General features: G+C 44.5%; 1 protein-coding gene and 1 long non-coding RNA gene across 3 annotated transcripts; one reads left to right on the forward strand and one right to left on the reverse strand.

The window, feature by feature from the left end:
- Positions 1–1,104: 1,104 nt before the first annotated feature.
- LOC148214873 (uncharacterized) lies at positions 1,105–6,730 on the reverse strand. Of its 2 annotated transcripts, none has more exons than XR_015797284.1 (2): positions 6,589–6,730; positions 1,105–5,868 (listed from the first exon to the last, which is right to left on the reverse strand). It is a non-coding gene; the product is annotated as an uncharacterized LOC148214873 (long non-coding RNA). The 2 variants fall into 2 exon arrangements; XR_015797283.1 differs by having other exon boundaries at positions 1,105–6,379; positions 6,589–6,724.
- A 477-nt stretch (positions 6,731–7,207) lies between these two features.
- On the forward strand, positions 7,208–20,125 carry TNFSF15 (TNF superfamily member 15). The gene is made up of 4 exons (XM_007444757.4): positions 7,208–7,567; positions 13,901–13,964; positions 15,609–15,641; positions 16,099–20,125. The coding sequence occupies exons 1-4, from the start codon at positions 7,376–7,378 to the stop codon at positions 16,560–16,562; spliced, it is 753 nt and encodes a 250-aa protein (XP_007444819.3). The 5' UTR covers positions 7,208–7,375; the 3' UTR covers positions 16,563–20,125.
- The last annotated feature ends 1,313 nt before the right edge of the window (positions 20,126–21,438 follow it).

A 21,438-nucleotide genomic window follows, 5' to 3' on the forward strand; every position in this document is an offset into this window, starting at 1 on the left:
GCAAAAGTCCATCATATTACACTTGTCTGTTTCATAGGCTGAAGACCTGGCTGTGTTAGTTTCCACAATACTATAAAATATGCAACTCTACTTAATATAGTGCATTGCACAAATTAAACCTCTGGAAAAGTGGGATGGCCAGATCTGCATAGAAAAGAACATTTCTATTTTGGCTTCTGCCCAGTAGGTATTTTAAGACTGGTTATAACCCCCCGAGTTCCTACCACACGGTCTCCAAATGTGCCCCCAACTCTAAAAGACGGTCCTGTTGGTCTCCTTCCTTGTTCAAATCCAGCACTGGCATTTCTCTGGCTGGCACATCTGGGCAGCCAAACTAAACACATTTAAATGGAAACTGAAATAAGACAAGCCTCTCTGGATATTGCATATTTTAGCTTGGGAAAGGCTGAATCTGTGTATACAATCAAGCACAAAGTATCCAGAAACTCTGGCATTTTTTTTTAATGATTCAGAGCATTGTACATAACTGTGACTTAGCTGACCATGGTAGAGACCTGGTGCAAACATTGTTTTTACTCGGGGATAATTCGAGGCTAAAATACAGCTGATTTCCTGCATCATGCTAAAGTCCTGCTTGCTGGTTCGTGGCTTAGTGTATTGTACAGTGTGACTTGTGACCTGTGGTTTAGGAAATAGCCTGTCCTGGAAATCCAGCCAATTGCAGCTAATTCAGTTCACCCTGCTTGTACAAGCCAGTGAGGTCAGTGTGAGGTCTGCAAACCTGATTCGTAGGATTTTTTGAAAAGGAAAATGGGCTGGAAGCAAACACCACTACGTTGTATGCAAGCAGTAATCCACTGGATTAGGTCCAATAAAATCTGCCTGGACCCCTGCTGACGTCAGTGGGGTCCAGAGTCAGCGAAATTTCAATCTTATTCCCAGAAGGACGCCTCATCCATGCGATTTAAATACGAAGGGTTAGGGTTAACCCTAGCAAGATCGGTTACGTTGAAGCACGTGTTGTGTTGGGTTGTGTTTTCCCCTCCCTTTATTGTAATTCACAGGACTTCGGGCAGAAGAATGTATGGCACCTTTTATTTCCCAAGTCTCAATAAAGCCAAATAAAAAGACTTGAGACGAGGCTTCTTTAAGATAACAGATGTATTTTGATCAAGACACAGCTGGGTGACCCCAATCAACACATTCAGAAGAGAGGTTGATGAAATCACACCTTACAACACAAACATCAGAGACTTTATAGACATGTAAATCTGTAATCAGATAGTACATCCCCTCACACCCATACAAGGGATTTTTGGGACGGTCTGAGCAAGTGAAAGGTGGTTCTTAGAAAGGTAAACTTAAATGTAACTTATTCTTCTGGTTACCAAGAGAATGGCATACAAGATTTTTCTTATCTCTCTCTCTGGAATGCAGGGCCCCACGACTGTTGCAAAAGCTTGGTACAACAAACAGCTTGTATTCATCTAATTGTTTCTTCGAAGACAATCTGGCATTCAGCAAAGAGATAAGGGGGGGGAAGAAGAAACCAGTGCTCTTTACAAAGCAAAAGCAAGTTAACCCTTTAGAAATAAAATAGAGTGCACTGTTACAGGTATGGTTAAACATTGTGTGAAGCATATATAAAATTGTGTATATATAAAATATAAAATTGTATATCAAAATAATGCCCTTCATTTCCTCCCTTTGCTTTTGAACATAAGATGCTTCTTATGTAGTCAGTTTCACAACTTGGGTTGTGACCAAGCCAGCACATCTAGGTGTTTGTGTGGCTGGTAAAGTCTATGGTTTCAAATCTTCTGTTCCTGAATTAGGCCTCTACCGGTGGACCTAATTAGTCCTTGAAAAGATCTGCTGGTGAAGCTAGAGAGCGCTGCAATTTTAGTTTAAGTCCATCAACTGAGGAAACTTGCCAGGTATCTGGGGGTTCCTTCACCTGCTTGATCCTGGATCCATGCACCCAAGCTTTGATGCCTTCAACCTTTACAGCAGTGGGCGTGCTCAGGAGTACTTGCTTCGGCTCGGACCACTTTGGATCAGTGCAAGATGGGAACAGCTCCTTCACTCTGACCCACTGGCCTGGCTGGGCGATGGGTGGTACATCAGGAGCAACTGGCAAGGCGTCTCGAACCTGTAGTGAAATAAAAGATAGGACGTGCGCCAGCTTCTGCAAATATTGAGAAATGTTCTTTTCACCTGTCCATGCAGTTAGCACTTCATGAGATACAAACGGTCTCCCATAAAGCATTTCAAAAGGTGACAACATCAGTGGCCCTCTGGGCATGGCCCTAATACATGTTAAAGCAAGGGGCAGCATCTTTGGCCAGGGGAGCTGAGTTTCTTGACAGAGCTTTGCAAGCTGAGTCTTTAAAGAGCGGTTCATACGTTCCACTTTGGCTGAAGCCTGGGGCCGATAACTGGAATGTAGATGCCAAGGAATGTCCAAGAATTTGCTAACTTGTTGAGTGACATCAGAAGTAAAGTGTCTCCCATTATCTGACTCTAACCCTTTAGGGACCGAGAATCTTGGGATGATGTGTTCCACCAGGGCCTTGACCACTTCTCCTGCACGTTGAGATGAGGCAGGAAAGGCTTCAGGCCATCCAGAGAACAAATCTACAAAGACCAAAAGATGATTTTTGGGTCCCTTTTTGGGAAGCTCAGTAAAATCCACTTGCCAGGCTTCTCCTGGGTATTGAGCAGTACGAAGGTGGCCTGAAGGAGTAGATTTACCACTCCTTGGATTATTTCTGTGGCAGATAGCACATTGAGCCACAGCTGTTTGGCAGAGGTGCCTCAGCTTCTTGTTACTGTATCTTTGAGAAAGCCACTTGAAAAGAGGTTTGGGGCCACAATGGGCCATAGCATGACTTCTTTTGACAACCATCCATAGGATTTGAAGAGGTAACTGAACACGATTGTTAACAATCCACCACCCATCCTTCCACTTTCCTTGTGGATCAAGATGATCTCTTTGATCATAGAGAGGGGGTAGTGGGTGATCAGGCTCTATAGGAATGAGGGGTAAAAGCTGGTGAGTTTCTGCAGGCATGACATCACCCTTACGAGCAGCTTGTTTGGCCCAATAATCAGCAGCACGATTGCCTCGGGAGATTTCACCTCGATCAGTCTGGTGACCTCTGCAATGAACTATAGCTAATTGAGTAGGCAAACGCACAGCCATAGCTAGTTCTTCAAGCAGTGGTTTCATCTTCAGAGCTTTTCCATCTGCCCCCACATAGCCCCGGGCTTTCCAGAGAGCTGCATGTGTGTGTGCAGCTAAAAAGGCGTATCTGCTGTCTGTGAAAATATTGGCTGTCTGCCCTTTGGCAAGATAACAGGCTTCTATAAGGGCTAACAGCTCAGCTGCCTGTGCTGACCAGTGAGAGGGCAGCTTACGTAACAAAATAGGTCCATCAGTGGTGACCACAGCCAAACCTGTCTGGCGGACCCCATTTTCAATAAAGGAAGAACCATCAGTTCAAAACTGACATTCTGCCAAGTTAAAAGGTTCAACTTGGAGGTCAGGGCGAATTCCAACAATAATCTCTAAAACCTGATGGCAGTCATGGGGGCCTTCCAATGAGCTAACCTCCTCTGATGGTCGAGGCAGGAGGGTGGCTGGATTGAGCTGCTCACAGCGAAACAGTTTAACTGAATCATTTTCCAAAATTAAGCTGGCATATTTAGTCAATCGGGCTGAAGTGGCCCATGCAGGAAGTTTTTGTTCCAGTAATGTCTGTACAGAGTGGGGTGTATATACATCAACTGTTGCTCCTAAAGAAATCTTTTCTGTCTCTTGAATTAAAAGCGCTGTAGCTGCAATTGAGCGAAGGCAAGCAGGCCAACCTTTTACCACAGCATCCAGAGTTTTGGATAGATAAGCAACAGGAACCTTTTCCGGGCCTAATTTCTGGGTAAGGACTCCTAGTGCACATCCTTGCTTCTCAGTGACAAATAAATCAAAGCCTTTAGACTGATCAGGAAGAGCAAGGGCTGTAGCTCTAGCAAGAGAGTCCTTTAATTCCTGCCAAGCAGATTGATGTTCTCCAGTCCATTCCCAAGCCATATTTTTCTGTGTGAGTTGGTACAGAGGCTTGGCAAGGAGGGAATACCCAGGGATCCAAAGTCTTGCATATCCAGTTATGCCTAGAAATGTTTGGAGTTGTTTGATGTTTGTTGGCACACTTAGGGCTTCTATAGCACTCAGGCGACTCTGATGAAGCAGCCGAAGGCCCTTCTTGAGTACAAATGATGCGTTGAACAAGATCCACATATTGCTGTGGAGACTCACGATAAGGAGGCAATCCTTCTCTCCAGTTAAATAAATCACTGGTAGTGAAAGGAGTGTGAATAAAAGCCAATTGGTTGCCCATTGGTACTTGTCTAAGAGGGGCAAGGAGATTAGGGTCCTGCCCCCGTAGTGGAGCAACAAAAATATCAGGAGAGTCCGTGTTGTAAACAAGTCCTGTCCTGGTATGTGAAGGGCTACTCACAGCCGTTGGTGACTGTGAAGCTGCCACTAAAAATTCTTGAGAAGCTGGCTGAAAAGCAGCTGCAGAGGTTAAAGGCAGTGGGGGGGCAGTCCCAGCTGCGGGGGTTGCTGCAGCAGCAGAGCCAGTGGGGGCTGGCGATGGAGATGCCTGCGGAGCTGATGCAGGAGGCGGAGGAGGGGCCGTTGGAGTACAATAAGGGGGGGGAAATTCCTCCTCCTCCTCCTCCGTTTTGTGCTTTAGCTTTGTTTCTGTGTCCTGCTCAGCTCTCGGCTGCAGGGAAAAAAGTTTTACAGGGTTGGTTTTCAGCCCACATAGAACTTGAAGGTCTGGGCGAAGGAAGAGGTTAAAGAAAAATTTAGCATATATCTCTTCCTCAATTCTGCCACTTGAAGCCAAAAAGCTGGCAAAAATATTTATGAACTCTCCATCAACAGTACCTTCTGGTGGCCAAAATCCTACATTTGGGCCAATATAATAATGTGGCCAAACGAGTTCACAAAAAGGTTTTAGTTTATTCTTTTTAAAACTCAATTTCATTGCAACTCTGGGTTTTAAAATGTCCCAGTGCTTGATAACACACTGCAGCGGCGTAGGGCTTTTTGCCGGCATAAAGCTTTCTGCCGCGGCTTCCTTCCTTGCTGTTTCACTCAGGCGGCTGTTGCTGTTCCCCATAGTGCCACCTAGTGGATTTTCTTCTTTTTCTTTTCTTTTCTTTTTCCTTTTTCCTCTTTTTTTTTTTTTTTTCTTTTTAAGCCTTCTATTGCTGTGAGTTATGGTGCGTGCTGCCTAGAGGATTTCTCGGGTCTTTCCGTCGACTCGGGATTCTTTGAGAGGCACAGGAAAATTTCTCGGGCTGCCTACTCCCTGTTCGTCTTTCCCTCGACGCAGGGCCTCAGCTCGGGATTTCTAGGAATTTCTCGGGCTGATTTTTCCTTCAATCAGCTCGGGGTCTGGCCAGAGTACCCTCCCTAATGTGAAATCCTTTTCCATCTAATAGTGCACCCTCCTACCTTGGAATCCTCCTCTAGGACAATATATTCCAACACACACACAAATCAACCACGCGGATCGTCGTGGCCTCTATCGCCTCACATGGGTAATAAGAGGAACCGCACTAAGATCCTCACACACTCACTTCATGGGCAGATCTCTAACAGAAGTTTCCCATGTCTCATTCACGCACTCACAAGGCACCACTCCCCACCTAATAAAAGCATACTCACCCTTCCCAATCCGTCTTTATACAACGGAAGGGAGAAGCCTCAATTTTGGAGCATTCAGGCCCAGCAGGAGCGGAGTCTGCCGACGGCGATCAGCACAAGGTCACTGGAAAACTTCCCAGGCGTGCGCTTGACATTGATGGATGGTCTCCGTCGATTTTCCCCGTCCGCTGTTGTGAAGGCAATGAGGGGGGCTTAAAGCAGCCTCCCCAAGGAATCCCTGCCTTCGGGACTCCTGGCTGGCTCGCCAAAAATGTATGGCACCTTTTATTTCCCAAGTCTCAATAAAGCCAAATAAAAAGACTTGAGACGAGGCTTCTTTAAGATAACAGATGTATTTTGATCAAGACACAGCTGGGTGACCCCAATCAACACATTCAGAAGAGAGGTTGATGAAATCACACCTTACAACACAAACATCAGAGACTTTATAGACATGTAAATCTGTAATCAGATAGTACATCCCCTCACACCCATACAAGGGATTTTTGGGACGGTCTGAGCAAGTGAAAGGTGGTTCTTAGAAAGGTAAACTTAAATGTAACTTATTCTTCTGGTTACCAAGAGAATGGCATACAAGATTTTTCTTATCTCTCTCTGGAATGCAGGGCCCCACGACTGTTGCAAAAGCTTGGTACAACAAACAGCTTGTATTCATCTAATTGTTTCTTCGAAGACAATCTGGCATTCAGCAAAGAGATAAGGGGGGGGGGGGAAGAAGAAACCAGTGCTCTTTACAAAGCAAAAGCAAGTTAACCCTTTAGAAATAAAATAGAGTGCACTGTTACAGGTATGGTTAAACATTGTGTGAAGCATATATAAAATTGTGTATATATAAAATATAAAATTGTATATCAAAATAATGCCCTTCAAGAGTAAGAGGGACTTGCCTGTCCCATGGCGCGCTCCAACGCCGTTGTGCTGCGAAGCAACTCCAGACTTGGATGCATTGCTCACCGAAGCCCCACCGGCGGCGTCCACCTCACTCGCTTTCATCCGATCAGCAAAACGCCTCGTTTGGCTGGCCGGCCTTGGCCCAGCCCCTCGCCAAGCGGGGCTCCTTTCCTCCGGGGTCCAGAGTTTTCCCCGTCCGGTCAGTTGCAAGGCTGTCAGCGCCTCGGCTCACCCCACCCCGGTGGATTCCCTCCGCCGTGTCCGGAGAAGACGCTCTCCCGGTCCCACGGGCTGATTCCCACGGGAAAGCAAGCGGAGCGACTTCCGAAGGCAGGAAGAGCAGCCGAGGCACGCTCGGGCAAGGGGCGCAACCCCGCCTCCCAGTGCAGCCGTGGGCGGACTAAGGTGGCCGGCCGCGGCTTCCTGGCCTCGCCTTGGCCCGCTCCCCACCTCCGGGCCGCAGGCTCCCACTTCGGCCCCTCCCCGCTCCCCCGCAGCGGGGACTTTCCTTTCGCTTCCTCCTTCGCCGGTCCCACCCTCCTCTGCCGGAGCGAGGAAACGCGCGCGAGCGCTCCTTTTCTCTCCCCACTCGCTCTCGTGTGTGCGCCTTTCCCAAGGCTCGTAGGTGTGGCAGCAACCCGGCCGGGCCGAAAAAGGCGTGGTTCCACCCCCTCGACACGTTTCTCCGGAGAATGGACCAGCCTACCCAAATTCTGCCTATTTATACCATGGCCTTCCGACCCCAAGAGCCACATCGCTCGCTGGGCGCCCCTCGGAGAAGCCATGCCTTCTCGGGAGCTGGGAACCGTGTCCGGAGACGCGGACTGCTGCAGGTGCGGGCGGCACTCTAAGAAACGCAAGAGCAAATTGCTCTCCTGCCTCTTGGGTCTCTCGCTGCTGGGGATGTTCGTCTTGGCTCTGCCGGTGCTGTACCTGCTAAGCGGGAGGTTTTTGGAAAAACCAGCCCCAGAGGAGGTAAGGAGCGGCCGGTCGGCTTGCATCTCGCACAGCCTTCTCTCCAGATGTGATGGAAGAGCCCTCTGGTCATCCTCAGGTGGCAGGGCTGTGGCGGGTGTGCATTGCCCAAGCACCTGGAGAGCCTTACCCCAGAGGCAGGCCAGGCGGTCAAGATTTTATTTTTTCTTCCAGCAAGGATCTCCAGAGAAATGCATGGAAAGAAAGACAAGGGGAGCCCCGTTGGCCATGAGCTAGGTGGGGGAGTCAAAACTCCTAGAGGTAGGGCCCCCAAAGTTCTATCAAGTGGCTGCACATTTCTGCCATCCCAAAGAAGTCCATCAGGCCAGCTGGTTGGTGGAACAAGAAAGAAGAAAGGACAGGATGGGGAAGGAAGGGGACCACTTGACAGGCCATTGGGAGGATGGGCAAAGCCAGTCCTTTGCCACTGAGGTGGGAAGGGAGCTGGGTACCTTAGCAGGTACAAGAATCTCCAAAAGGAAGAAGAGCTGAATCCCAAATAAAAAGGGTTTTAGGGTGATGAAGGGGCATTCTCTTGCTGTTGTTGTTCAGTCGTTAAGTTGTGTCCGACTCTTCGTGACCCCATGAACCATATCGCGCCAGGCCTTCCTGTCCTTCACTGCCTCCCAGAGTTTGCTCAGTTTCATGCTCGTATGTCCAGATGTGGTTGGGATTCCCCCCTTTCTTTGCTTTCCTCCTGCTGGTTTTCTTCAGTCGGAGAGCATCCTTCCTAAATGGAGGCTTCCACTGGATTGGAGTTCAGCAATTTGAATAAGGGCCAGAGCAAGAAGTTCTTAAGGTGTTGAGATGCAACCAGGACATTCATTGGCTGACATCATCATCATCAAGAGCCAGTTTGGTGTAGTGGTTAAGGCACCAAGCTAGAAAACAGGAGACCATGAGTTCCAGTCCTGCCTTAGGCACAAAGCCAGCTGGGTGATCTTAGGCCAGTCGCTGTCTCTCAGCCCTAGGAAGGAGGCAAGGGCAAACCACTTCTGAAAAACCTTGCCAAGAAAACTGCAGGGTCTAGCCCAGGCAGTCGCCAGGAGTCAACTGTGACTCAAAGGCACCCCAAAATATTATTATTGTTGGTCGCACCGTCAGCCAGATGTTTAGACTGGATTTGACACTTTTATCCACCTATTGAGTCCTTCCCAAGGACCTGGGATAGGGAGATGTTGGTCTTTGATGGTGTTAAAGGTATCGTCACAGGATGGAAGCTGTTCCAAGTCAAGCTGCTTTTTGCAACTAACTGATGTCAGTCAATTGCAAAAGGCAGCTTGACTTGGAACAGCTTATATCCTGTGACGATACCTTTAACACCATCAAAGACCAACATCTGCCTATCCCAGGTCCTTGGGAAGGACTCGATAGATGGATAAAAGTGCCAAATCCAGTCTAAACATCTGGCTGACGGTGCAACCGACTATTATTATTATTATTTCCTGCCTTTTTAATATACTTTAGTCAACTCAAAGCAGCAAACATACCTAATACTCTTACCTCCTATTTCTCACACAACAGGATTTGTCCTTATCTTTCAGCCCCAAATGGGGACCCTATCCAGGTTTTTGGTTAGGGCTGAAGTTATAGATTGAAAAAAAAATGTTTTAATGTAATTAAAATATTTATAGGCTCCTAGGGATCAGGAGCCTATAAAGTCTCAAAACCACCACATGAGATGGTTGCTAGAGCTGAAATCAAAAATGTCTGTTTGTGGCTCTCAGGCAGCCTTGCAGAGTACGCTAAACTGAAGAGGCTACAAGTGGCTTAAAACATCCTAAGCAAACGTTTGGGTAGTAATTTGAACTCAGAGCTCCCCGATTTAAAGTTTCACAATCTTTGGCATTGTATCGCATTACACTGTTGGAATTTTAGAGGTGGAATGGCATTTTGGCCCCACTAAAACCTGAGCTGTCACACAGCCAGAGGACCAGCTATGGTTCTGAACATCAGGGTTTCCAAAATATTCCAGTCCTTGTTAAAAAAGATGAAGAGACCTCTTGTCTTCCATGCAGTCTTGAGACATGGCAGGAACTCCCTCTGATGGGTGCATCAAGGTGGATCTTGTTTCCTGTGATTTCACTTCCACCGGCTCTTGATTGAATATCCGATTTTCCACTCTGTGAAAGGTGGCCGCTAATTGCAGTTCCCCAGGGATTTATTTTATTCTGCTCTCTGCCAAACTCTTAAAAGTGGAACTGGGGGATTCTGCTGTTTAAGATCCCCGCAGCATGCATCGCACACAGCCGGACCTTTGGACCGACCAAGTATGTAGATGAATCTTTCAGTCCTCTGCATATTTTGGGCAGTTCTCCCCACAGCTGAATGGTGCATTAAATTTTTGCACAAACTTCTGTTCTGGCATTTGGCCAGAACAGAGTTCAGACCGAGCTTTGATTCATTCCTGAGGAAGTTGATCCTAAGAGCCATGCTGCTGATGTTACAAACTCTGGATCCAGCCCAGCTGGACTTTTGCCAAGGTGATTCAATAACTCTGTAATCCAAGCTAATTGCTTTCCTTTAGACCTTCCATAAATCACTTCTGCACCATTGAATTAATGTGTTGCATTACACAGGCACCTTACATTCATTCCAAACAGCTGTCCGTCTAGAGGGCTCTGATCCTCCAGAAATCACTGCGCTCCAACCTCAATGGGCCCCAGAAAACATCCCGAAGAAATAAGAATGATAAAGGTTGTAGTTAGGAACAAATGCAGAGATGCTGAATTCCCATTTCTCATTTAAATTTTAATCTGCAGTAGATAGACGACCTTGTTAAGAAAGGGGGGGGGGGGAAGGAGAGAGAAAGAGAGAAAACACAAAAGAAGAAGCAAAATGGGGTGGGGGGGAGCTTTGCTTCTGACGAGAAAATAATTATTTGTTTCATGCTAATTCTCCCCAAATTAATTATCTTGGCTTTGAGTTGTGCGGAGAAAATAATTATTTGTTTCATGCTAATTCTCCCCAAATTAATTATCTTGGCTTTGAGTTGTGCGGCCACAATTTGCAATGGGATGTTTTTCTTTTCCAGGACGGTTCAGTTATCATTTGTGTGGAAAATATCTTTCCTTCAAGTGAGCGTAGCTGATGACACAAGCCATTTATCTGACTGAGTCATCATAACCCGGCTTGCACTCCCACCTCTTCCCCAAGTGTTTCTAATGTTAAGAAGTTTGTCAAAGAATTTATTCCAACAGAGGAGTTTGAAAACCCTGGAGCAATTTCTTGGAATGTGTAAAAGACAAAGTTCTTTTTTCCCTAAATACTGCTCTTGCAAACCTCCTGAAAGAGCCATGCCTTCAAAGCCGAACCATCAAACTATAAAAAAATGCATATAAAATAACAGCGGGGGCAGGAAGGGAAATGAACTATAAAACAAGCCTGATCATCCATTCATAGATTTCCAACGGCATGCTTTGAAAGGAACAGGCGTGGTTTTCTATTTGCTGTCGTGATTCTGTTAATGGAAAATGAATGGCGCTTGGCTATTCACTGCATGAATGGTGAGTTGGACAGCGGATATGTGAACGTCCACCGCTGATAGGGAATGGTGTATTGCTTTGTCTTGATGCTTTTTCTTCCCCAGCTGGTAGAAAGTGAACTGATGCTGCTAGAACACTGGCTAGTTTTCATTTCCAGTTATTGCCAGGCGATAAACCAACAGGGTTAGTTTGATGCCATACAGACGTCCAGAGAAAAATGTCACTGATTTTGTAGGTAGAGTTTGGCCCAACCTTGGCCAGGGAGGGAAGACACTCTGCTTGAGTTTGGGGTGAGTGGATGAGTAGGTACAGTTTACCAAAAGGGAGGAAATCCATCCCCCGGTGAATTTTTGACAAATACCCGTTGAATGTTTTCTTTTCAAAAGAAAACGATGCATTTCTGCTGGACTTTGCAGGCAGAAGAGTTAATAAAGAGGCCAGTCTGTTTGACCACGGTGTAGAGAACATAGCAGAATAATTTTCCAGATTTTCTAGAACGCCCCCCCCCAACTTTCAATTTATTGTAACTCTACAAAGAGTTCCTTTTTGGTTTCTTTTTTCAGGCTTCCTTGTTTTTCCCACCCCAGCGATGTTCCTCTGCTTTTTGGTCCAGTTTTCCACTATTTATATGCTAAAATTACGCAACGAGAAGTCCCTGAAATGTTTCTCTGTTTGGAAATGGCTTTTGTTTTTCTTTTTTTGCTCGGGATTGTAAAATGCCATGTGGACTTGGGGTTTTGATAATTATTAGATTTTAGGATTAGAGAAGTATTTTGTATTAGTTATACATTTAGCATAAAAGATGTACGTATTCTGTATTTGTATCTGCAATAAAGGAAGTCAGAAGTCACCTATTCTTTCCCTCTTCTTTTTTTTCTGCACTTCTAACTTTATTTCTTTTTTTCTGAACTTTTCTTTCTCTTCGTTTGTCCTGCTTCCTTGTATTTTATTCTTTATTGAAAATCAATAACGTTTCTTTAAGAAGTCATTGAAACGTTTCTCATCCATTTTACTCAAGATGGATTTGTACATCATGCTCGACTACAAACTGTAGTTTACGAACAAGAGATGCTAAGTTTACATCAGACACTAAGTCCAGTGTGGTCTCTCTGCCTTTACTGAACTTGATGTACCAACTCAGCTAATGGGGATTTATTTTAAAAATGAGGTCTACTGGGATGTGGGAATCCAGTTACTATCTCAGTGTATACAGTGCTGTAAGCCATGTTTTGTGTTAACTGTTAAGTACAGGTAGACGCTATACACTTCCTCTTGCAGGATCAGAATTCAACTGTTAGAGAGTAGCTAAGATTTTATCAGTTGATAAAATGCTGGTGATGCTGCTGCTATTCGGGTACCAGTTCTTGTTCCTTCTCTCATTGTATCCCTCCCCCCATTCCTTTTAGGCTTTTATTTTATTGCTCTCCTTCTTTGTATGCTATTTGTATTGTTACTATATTTTCTTTCTAATTGTCCTTCTACTTGTTGGCACTACTAAATTTATCTAGAATTGCTTTCCAAGGGGAGACATCAGCAGACAGTTCCTTTTGCCCCCCAAATTGGAAAGCCTGCATGCAGAATGGGGAAATGGGGAGTAGGAAATGTTCCCTTGGGCGGTCTGCACCATCCCCAATTTCTCATACTACCATGCCATCCCAAGGGGAGACTTCTTCTGGAGGAAACTGAAAAAGCTTTTTCACACAGGGCCATCTGGGCAGCCTAAAAGAGAAATAGAGAGAGGTCTACCCAGAAGCTAGTAACATCAATAGTCATGTCCTCTGTCATCTCTAATCATAAAAGCAGCTCTAGAGAGCTCAAAACAATTCTCCAGCACCTTTAGAATAGCTAGGAAAATGGAAGCCACTTTGACAAAGGAAAGTCAACTTTGGACAAACGGCCAAATAGATTTTGAGGCTGCCTTATCAGGTCCTGGAGCTGATGAAGATTTGGTTTCATCCAGTATGACTCTACTTAACTCTGTTGTGAGTTGGTCTTGTATAGCCAGCAAATGTTTGCCTCAGTCTTTCTATAGTGCCACTCCCCAAATCTCTCTGTTTGTGTAGTCTGGAGGATAATCCTTTCCAGATATTTTCTCTATGCTAAAGAATGTAACTACGTCAGGATTCCTTTCTGTAGAATTGCACTTTATTTATGCTTTCTACTGTATCTTGGGCATAAAGATTATTATTTTTTTCCTCCATACCCATAAAAGGAGTTCCTGCTGCATCTCTGTCTGGGAGATCCACTTTAGATCAATAAAATGAAACCATTCCAGAACAGTCTATCTTATCACCCAGCAATCCAGTTGCTCCAAATTAGTGCGATGGGCTATTTTTCCTGGCAGATTTGGAGAACTTTCTGTCTCTCAGCCTATTGCACCCCATACCATGAACCCTTAAAGGCCAGGAAGTCCCAAATCATGCTTACTATATCATTTGCTTTCATGGAGAGAGCCATAAGAAATAAATGACTTTTTTTTTTTTTTTTACTAATGTACGTTCTGAATAGTGTGAAGGCAACAGGTTAAATGATAAGCATTAGAGCTGTGGACGAGGACGTCAAAACGTGGCCATTTAATAACAGCCTTTCACCTTTGTCTTCCTTTCTCAATTTTTTTTTTTTTCCCATCTTCCCCATTTCCTCGCATATGCCTGTCTGGGAAAGAAAGAAATTAACTTCAAAGTTCTCCAATTCAGTAATGAGGTCTGAGTGCTGGAAGACATGAGTCAATGTCTGGATTTTGGTTTGTCAGACAAATACTGAAGGCACAAGCAGGCAGATGTTGTTGGATGATGTGTTCAGATCCTTTCCCTTTCAGCCTCACATTCCTGTGCTTCCCGATTTGCAGATGCCAACTGCAGAAATGCCTGATGCACAGAGACAGCACGATGTTCCACCTTGCAACTGCTCCGGTGAGTTTCTTCACTGATGTGCATGACTTCTTGCTTTTCAGGGGGGGAAAAAAATCTTAGCGCTGTAAATATCTCTGAGCGGTAACTGCAGAGCAAGACCAACAGTTGGGCAAAGTTAGGAGGAGCCGATGATGTTTCGGAACGCAAGCCACACTTCTAAAATGAAGCTGCCCTCAGGTTCTTCAGAAGATGTTTCATGGTCAGAAAAATTTGTTTGCCTTTCTGATCAGGTTTCATTCTTCCTCACCCTAGCGAATTAACCGTGACGCCAGAGCAGAATGAGCATGAAATGATCCTTGGTAGGGTATTTCTAATACACAGACTCTCAAGCTGTTATGTATCTTAATTACCTCTCTCAATTCTTCACCTTTTGATAAGCATTTAATGCACGTTGGGGAGGTGGGGGTAAGGAATCATTTCATCCAGTTGTTCCCGGACAGGGATTTCTGTTTGTGATGTGTTTTATTTCCTCTGCTTTGCTACAAATGACACAGGTCCGCAGCATCTGGGGTTGTCTCGTTCCGTGTTTAAAACGCACGCGCTTTCTTAAACGGGAATTTAGGCAAAGTGGCTTCAATAAACCTTGCAAAGTTAGGACGTAAAAAGCAAACTGTAACCCAGTAAGACGAATGCAAGCCATTAAAAGCTGTTGTTCTTTTTTTAAAAAAAAAAAAAAAAAATGCAGGAATAACCATCATTGAAAATCAGTCAATAAAAATAGATGCAAACAGCTAAAGTGAAAGTGTGTGTGTGTGTGTGAATGAAACAGCAATCATTTGCTTGTTCATGCATTTATTGTATTGCTATCTAACTATTGCCTAACTGAAATGGTTCAGTTGATTTATAGCAGAATAACTGAATTATCTCAATAGAAGTTAATTCCATAAGGGGAAGTGGCACGATTCAGGAGAATAAACTCACTCCTATAATGATGAAATATTATTTCCGCCCTCCTCCGCTGTGGCTAGCTCATGATATTTTACGTCTTTATCTCATTACTACAGTTGGATAAAAGACAATGAAATAAAGTCACAGTCAGCCCAGCCCAGATAGCGAAGAGATGTTTGCCTTCCCTCAAAATAGGGAAAGCTGTCAGCAAAAAGACGCCTTGCAGATGTTCAGGGAAGTTGCAGTTTCCACATCTGTGTGTGGAAAGGAAGTATCAAGTGTGCTGACACGGGATTCCCACAAATGCCTGAAAACAAGCTATTGCACAATCGGCCATTGAAGAGCAGGCAAAGTTAAAATATCAACTTCCTAGAGAATCGTATAAAGAAAAATACCATCGATAACAGAAGTTATTAAATCCAGTTAACCAGGGACATTATTCCCACAGTATGGAATTCTTTAATTCTATGGCTATCGAACAGGCTATCAAGAAACATGCGGTTTTAATATCAAAATCAGGTGTTCAAATATGATATATGTACATGCAAAGGGGAAGATGTGTAGCCATAGAGAAGTCCCGCGATTCCCATTAAAGCTTTTCTTTCCTAAAAGCAGCTGTGCATTTGTCATTTATAAGGGAGTTGTCTCCCGCAATTTTATCACAACATGGTTGCAGAACTATACCGGGCACTAGGTGTACAGACACTATTCTGGTGGTTTGACATCGTTTTACCTCTTTTTTCCCTTACATTTCAGATTCAAACATCCGACCAAGCGTTCATGTCGCAGGTAAATTTTTAGCAAGTTGAGAACAGCACCCAAAATGCTTCTTTGTCATGGGCCCCCATGAGGGTCCTTTAAAAGAAATTCTTAACTGTTGCTTTGGACGTACAGAGGTTCATTTTATGATGTATGTAATGGACCTTTTAGCTGAGAAGTTCCTTAGCTTATATGATGATGTCATAACTAAGTGTACTGTATGACTGTATCTGCTATTTTGTTCTGGCTCTGTCTAGCCCTTGGTTATAAGTGTGTAATAAATGGCTACAGCTAAGGAGCTTTTCGGTGGGAGAGGTTTCTTCAACGTGGGAGAAAGAGAAACAATTGATTCACCCACTGCTAGTAAAATAAAACTGACCTCTTTCCACATAAGAGATTAGAAAACAGGATTCGGACGCCTGTTTGTATCTTTGAACTTCCAGCATGAACTTGCCAGTGAAATGGGTTTACTTTCTCTTTTCCGCAGCCGACTTTGATAAGATTTCTAAGGAAAAATGTTTGGCACCACAGTATCCAGCCCTCTATTGGTACAATCCCGAGGAAGAGGGTGAAGGCCAAATCAAGTTGGGTGATGAAGGGAAGCATTTGATCATCCCTAAAGATGGAAGATATTTTGTTTACTCTCAGGTCACTTTCTACTGTCCTGATAGTACTTGTGAAGGTGTCACTTACTGTGAAAAGTCAGCAGTTGATGAAACCATGGTGACCCAGATGATTTCACACCAAAATACGGCTTATGATGGGGCCCTCAGCACAGTCTTCCTCTCCAGCAGTTCCATCGACAAGACTAAATGGAGTAAAACATTGTACCTGGCAGGAATCATACAGTTAAAGAAAGATGACAAACTTATGGTTAATGTTTCCAATCCTCAGCTGGTACAGGCAAACAAGCCTGAGTTCACTTTCTTTGGTTTATATTTAATTACCTAAACATAAGAACTCATAAAGTGCCTAGCATCAGTGTCAGGGTTTGGCCGCTATGGGTTGGCTGGTTTTGCTAAACTAGGTGCTGTTGAAAAAGTGAAAGGAAACTCAGGGCTAGGGTTGTTTTCAAAAATGTCCCCGTCTTATTGGGAAATACTACATTCCCTGCTGCTACTTCTAAAGAAGAGCAGAGAAAGTTGAAAGGTCCATCTTTTGTCGAAAAGGAAGCTCCTCCTATTTAATTGCTTCTGTTCGGCTTCCTCCCTTGACCAGTTATCTCAAGCGGTTTTCGTTGGCCCGCTGCTCAGGGAATCCTCAGTGCATAAGGTATACTCCCACATGGGCAAACCTTTGGTCCACACCCTTAATAAGCCAGAGCACATGTGTCTGTCAATACAAACACAGTGTTAAAAAATTAGTCCTATTACTACTATCCACTGCATAGATGGCCACAGGAAAACACACGTTCAACTGACAGAGGCTGCCCAAACTCCTGTTCTAAGCAATAGGTAAAAATTGGACTTCAAGAGGTGCCACATGTAAGTCAGAGTGACTTAAAGGAGTGATAGTTCAGCACGGCTGGTGGGAAGAGTTCATGGGACTCCTTATCTACAGAGACTTTGCCTTTGTGGATCCAGGGAGGTAGAAACTCTTACCCTGTTCTCCTACAGTATCCTTTTATGATATCCCAAGATGTATTTTGACCTCCCCAATCATCTCTAAATTTGAGGGCCAGGCTGATCAGTTTAATGTTTATTATTTTTTAAGGGACACTAACTCTACAATTCACATACCAGGTGGCCAAATATCGTCATTGAGTCATATAACTACGCAAAAATTTTAATGAGATATGTTGTTTTACTGTCTTAGTGTTTTCTTTATTTCGCTGATAATGAATGCTGCACCAAGCTATTGCTCTTTTCCTACTGTAAAGGCTGCTCAAATACCGTAATAAAGGTATTTGATTTGGGTGACGCTGGGCCAGATAAAGAGACAGTGGAGAGCTATGACCAAATGTTGCAAAAGACACTGATTCTGATGGTGACAGACATGGTCTTTGCAACCTCCACCAATCCCCAGTTCTTTGGTTTCTTCCCCCCACCCCTTCCAAGTGCATTTTTATTTATTACACCAATTTGCATGCCACCTACTTAGGTGATTATCTGCTGCCTTTTTAAAGGTTTCTTTCCTCCTTCCTTGGATTGATTGATTGATTGATTGATTATATGCCATCAAGTCATTTTTTACTTCTAGTGACTAGATAGATAGATAGATAGATAGATAGATAGATAGATAGATAGATAGATAGATAGATAGATAGATACTCCCCTGGGTACTTTTCTTAAAATAAGTGTTGACTCCTGAAACCTGTAAGGTCCCTTCCCATGAGTCTGTTGATAACTTCTGATCACAATTGCTCCTGGTGATGCAGGTGCTATTGCTGAGTTAAAGTTGGGATGAAGTAAAGCTAAGGGGCTAAACAAAACACAGGCCTTACCACTCTGAACCTCGGATGGCTTCAAAGAAGCTTAGTGGCATGCATTCCAAAGCGAAACCATGCCTTCTGTTCTTCCCCAGTTTAGATGCTTAACTTTGCCCATTCTTGAGAAAAAGGGGCAGAGCCTGAAGCGAAGCAGTACATAGGAATATGGCTCTAGCTGTTCTCTAGGATCAAGTCACAGTAAAGGGAAGGTTGCCCTTCTTTAGAAAAAAACATAAGACTCTGTGTGTCTTTCCACTGGAAATGTGATCAGGATGAAGAAGGAACTAAGGTTCATATTAATTCCACAATGCGTATCAGATTTATCTTAGATTAATCATCACGGCTTCTCTGGGTTCCCCCTTGTTACATGCTTTTCCTTTTCTTTGGCATGATTTACGTGGATGTTCCACATGTTCTGTAATTGAGAAAAACATGATATTCTGCTTCTGGCAAAATCTGGCAGGAAACACACGGGTTTCTCCCTGATTTACCAAAGCAACAGGCTGATGGCAGGAATTCAAGAATGGTTCCAGGCTCTGAGAAAGAAACCCAGTATCATGTCAACTTCTCAGTGCTAGTTACCCCACTTGGATTCTTTAATTGGGGGTACCCAGAGGAGGGCTCAGAAGTTATCTTTGGTATCGATGTTACATTTGTAGCAAGAGAGTCCCAGGCAGGAACACAGAGGATGTAAACTGGAAATGGCCATTTACTAGTGAGTGTGGGAAAAGAAAAGCCAGCTTGTGGTTACCCAGAGGGAAATCTGGGAAGAGAGGGCATAGATTTTGAATTCAGGGAAGTTACAAGTATAGGAATCAGCCTTAATGCTCTGAGACTGTCAGCTGCTTCCACTTGCTACCATTCTTGTGCAATAATAAGAGATCCAGTCCAGCTGGGAAGCTTCAGCTAAGCCTCTCTCCAACTGTGGGGCTGTGGTTTTATTCTTGATTGTAAGCCACCCAGAGTTGGGTTTAAGCTGGGTGGCTATTCAACTGTTTTAAATAAATAAATGACCAGGCTCAAATTATCCTATTTCGGACCCATTATGTGAAGACCTAACTCTCTGGAAAAGGCTTTAATGCTGGGAAAGGTGGAAGGAAAGAGAAGAGGATGACCAGCAGCAGAAAGGTGGAGGGACTCAGTTACAGCAGTGATGGGGGCACTATTGGAAGAGCTGAAGGACCAGGTTAGGGACAGATTATCATGGAGAAAATCTATCTGTGTGATCGACAATGACTTGATGGCAGATAATCATCATGACATGGTAATGGACTTTTAAGTCCATTTGACAGTCCATTTGACAGTCTCAGTGCATTAAGACTGATTCCCATGTTAAATTCTACAGGACTTTTAAGAATCAGGAAAGTTTCTTAACAAGGGTACTGTAAGGATGCATGATATAAGCTACATGGCTTTCTTAACCAAGATCTTGAATGAATTTGGTGAGGTGTTTATGTGCTTATTTTAGACACCTCACTTCAAATCAACTCCAAGATCTGGAGATGTCTCAGAAGCTCTTAGAAATGACAAAGTAAAATAAAAAAATGACAAAGTAAAATTTAAAAAAACTAAAAAAAAATTAAGCCATATCATGAACCTTACCCAACTGTAGCATTCTAAAACCCTTCCATCGTATACCATCTCAGCCTTTATAGCATACAGGGCAAAGATGTGATTGTTCCATTTCTGTTTCGTATTTGTACTTGTATTAATATATTATTGAAAGAAGAATTAAGATTTAAAGGTGTAATGTTAAAATTATGTCCCCAAAATTTGGAATTTGTCAATCCTTGAGGATTGCTGAATATGTCCTGAAACTGCAACTGAAATGTAAAATCTTGGACTGAAAAAATGATGTTTCACTCTCAAGATTTCAACAGGTCATTTGTCAATGGGATGGAAAGACTGATTAATATGACTAAAATTTCAATCTGCTGTGCAAAAAGTAAGCCACTTTATTGTGGGACTGTATTTTATGCACACACTGTGATGCTTTCTTTGTTTTGTTTTACTGTTAAGGCATTTTATACATTTTTCTCTGCCTTCCTCATATTTCAGCACCTAAAATAATAAAAAATGCAAAGAAAACGGATCCCAAATCTGTGAGGATGTTTAGTGTCATTTTCAGAGGGGGCAGAGGATGGATGAAAGGACAATTTATATTTCAATTCCCAACCAGAGAAATGATCTGTTCTTAACACTAAATGATTTGAATGAGCACTGAGACCATATTCAAGATGTCTATTTCCAGAAATGAATCACCAGAGCAGACCCTTAGCCCTAAAACCTGTAAGGTTTGCCCCGTTCGACAGAGAAACTCTCGTGACATGTGTGGTTCACAAAGAAGGTTTACTCATGCGTAATGTAGTAGTCACAAGCAAAGCCAGGACTGGCTTGGTACAATTGCATCACTTGTTATATTCCCCCCTTCCCGCGCTTTTTTCCCGCCCCGCGATCACGTTGCTGCTGCGGATTATTGGCCCCCCAATAATCCCCCTTGATTGTCCATGATGGCAGGTTCGGTCAGGGTCCATTGTCCTTGATTGCCAGTCCCCCTCCGGCTGGGTTGGTTCCTCCCCGTTACGTGCAAGCCCGCGGGTTCTGTGCTGCGTTGCGATCTTGTTTCGCTGCCTGCGGCCCCGTTCATTGCTGGCTCGCGCCGTTATCAGTTTATAGTTAAAAGCTTCCGCTGCGGTTTTCCTGTTTGGCTGGGCGCAGGTGGCCCGTTAATTAGCGGCGCTTTCGGTTCCTCTTTTCCCCGCTAGCTACCGCCGGTGGATTCCGCGTGGTCTGGCTGCGAGCTTCCCTGAAGCCCCGTGCTTCCCTGAAGCCCCGTGCTGACCGAACCTGACATACCGCCCCCCTGAAGACAACTCCCCCCCCCCGGCTCTATTTCGGCTTCCCGGGGTATTTATTGTAAAAGTCCCGCACTAGGTCCAGCGCCCTTATGTGGGTTTTACTCACCCATTCGCTGTGGGACTTGGGAAAATGTTTCCATTACACTAGGAGCTGGACCTGCCCCTTGTGCCTCCTGGCGTCCAGTATCTGGTTGATCTCGAAATGCTGCTCCCCCCCGACCATGATGGGTGGTGGCACTCCCTCTGCCTTGTGCCAGGCGTTCCCCGGCTGGTGCAGCTTTAGCAGGCTGCAATGGAACACCGGGTGGATCTTCCCGAGGCTTTTCGGGAGCGTCAGCCTGACGGTTACTGGATTGATGACCTCTGCAATGGGGAACGGCCCCACAAACCTCGGGCTGAGTTTTTTCGATGCCTGGTGCGTCTTTAGGTTTTTGGTTGACAGATACACCTGGTCCCCCACTTTCCACTGCTCCTCAGGGAGCCTCTTGCGGTCCGCGTGTTTCTTGTAGTCGGCTTTGGCTCTTTGCAATGCCGCGTGCGC

This window comes from Python bivittatus, unplaced genomic scaffold (assembly GCF_059951505.1).
Source record: "Python bivittatus isolate LINGU-HERP-01145 unplaced genomic scaffold, Pbiv_v1 ctg000160_np1212, whole genome shotgun sequence".
NCBI lineage: Eukaryota > Metazoa > Chordata > Lepidosauria > Squamata > Pythonidae > Python > Python bivittatus.

Bases quoted from the DNA above. Each gene is read 5' to 3' on its own strand.
- TNFSF15 (XM_007444757.4), top strand. From the start codon at position 7,376: ATGCCTTCTCGGGAGCTGGGAACCGTGTCCGGAGACGCGGACTGCTGC. The intron at 7,568-13,900 runs GTAAGGAGCGGC...CCCGATTTGCAG, and splicing joins AAAAACCAGCCCCAGAGGAG to ATGCCAACTGCAGAAATGCC. The intron at 15,642-16,098 runs GTAAATTTTTAG...TCTTTTCCGCAG, and splicing joins ACCAAGCGTTCATGTCGCAG to CCGACTTTGATAAGATTTCT.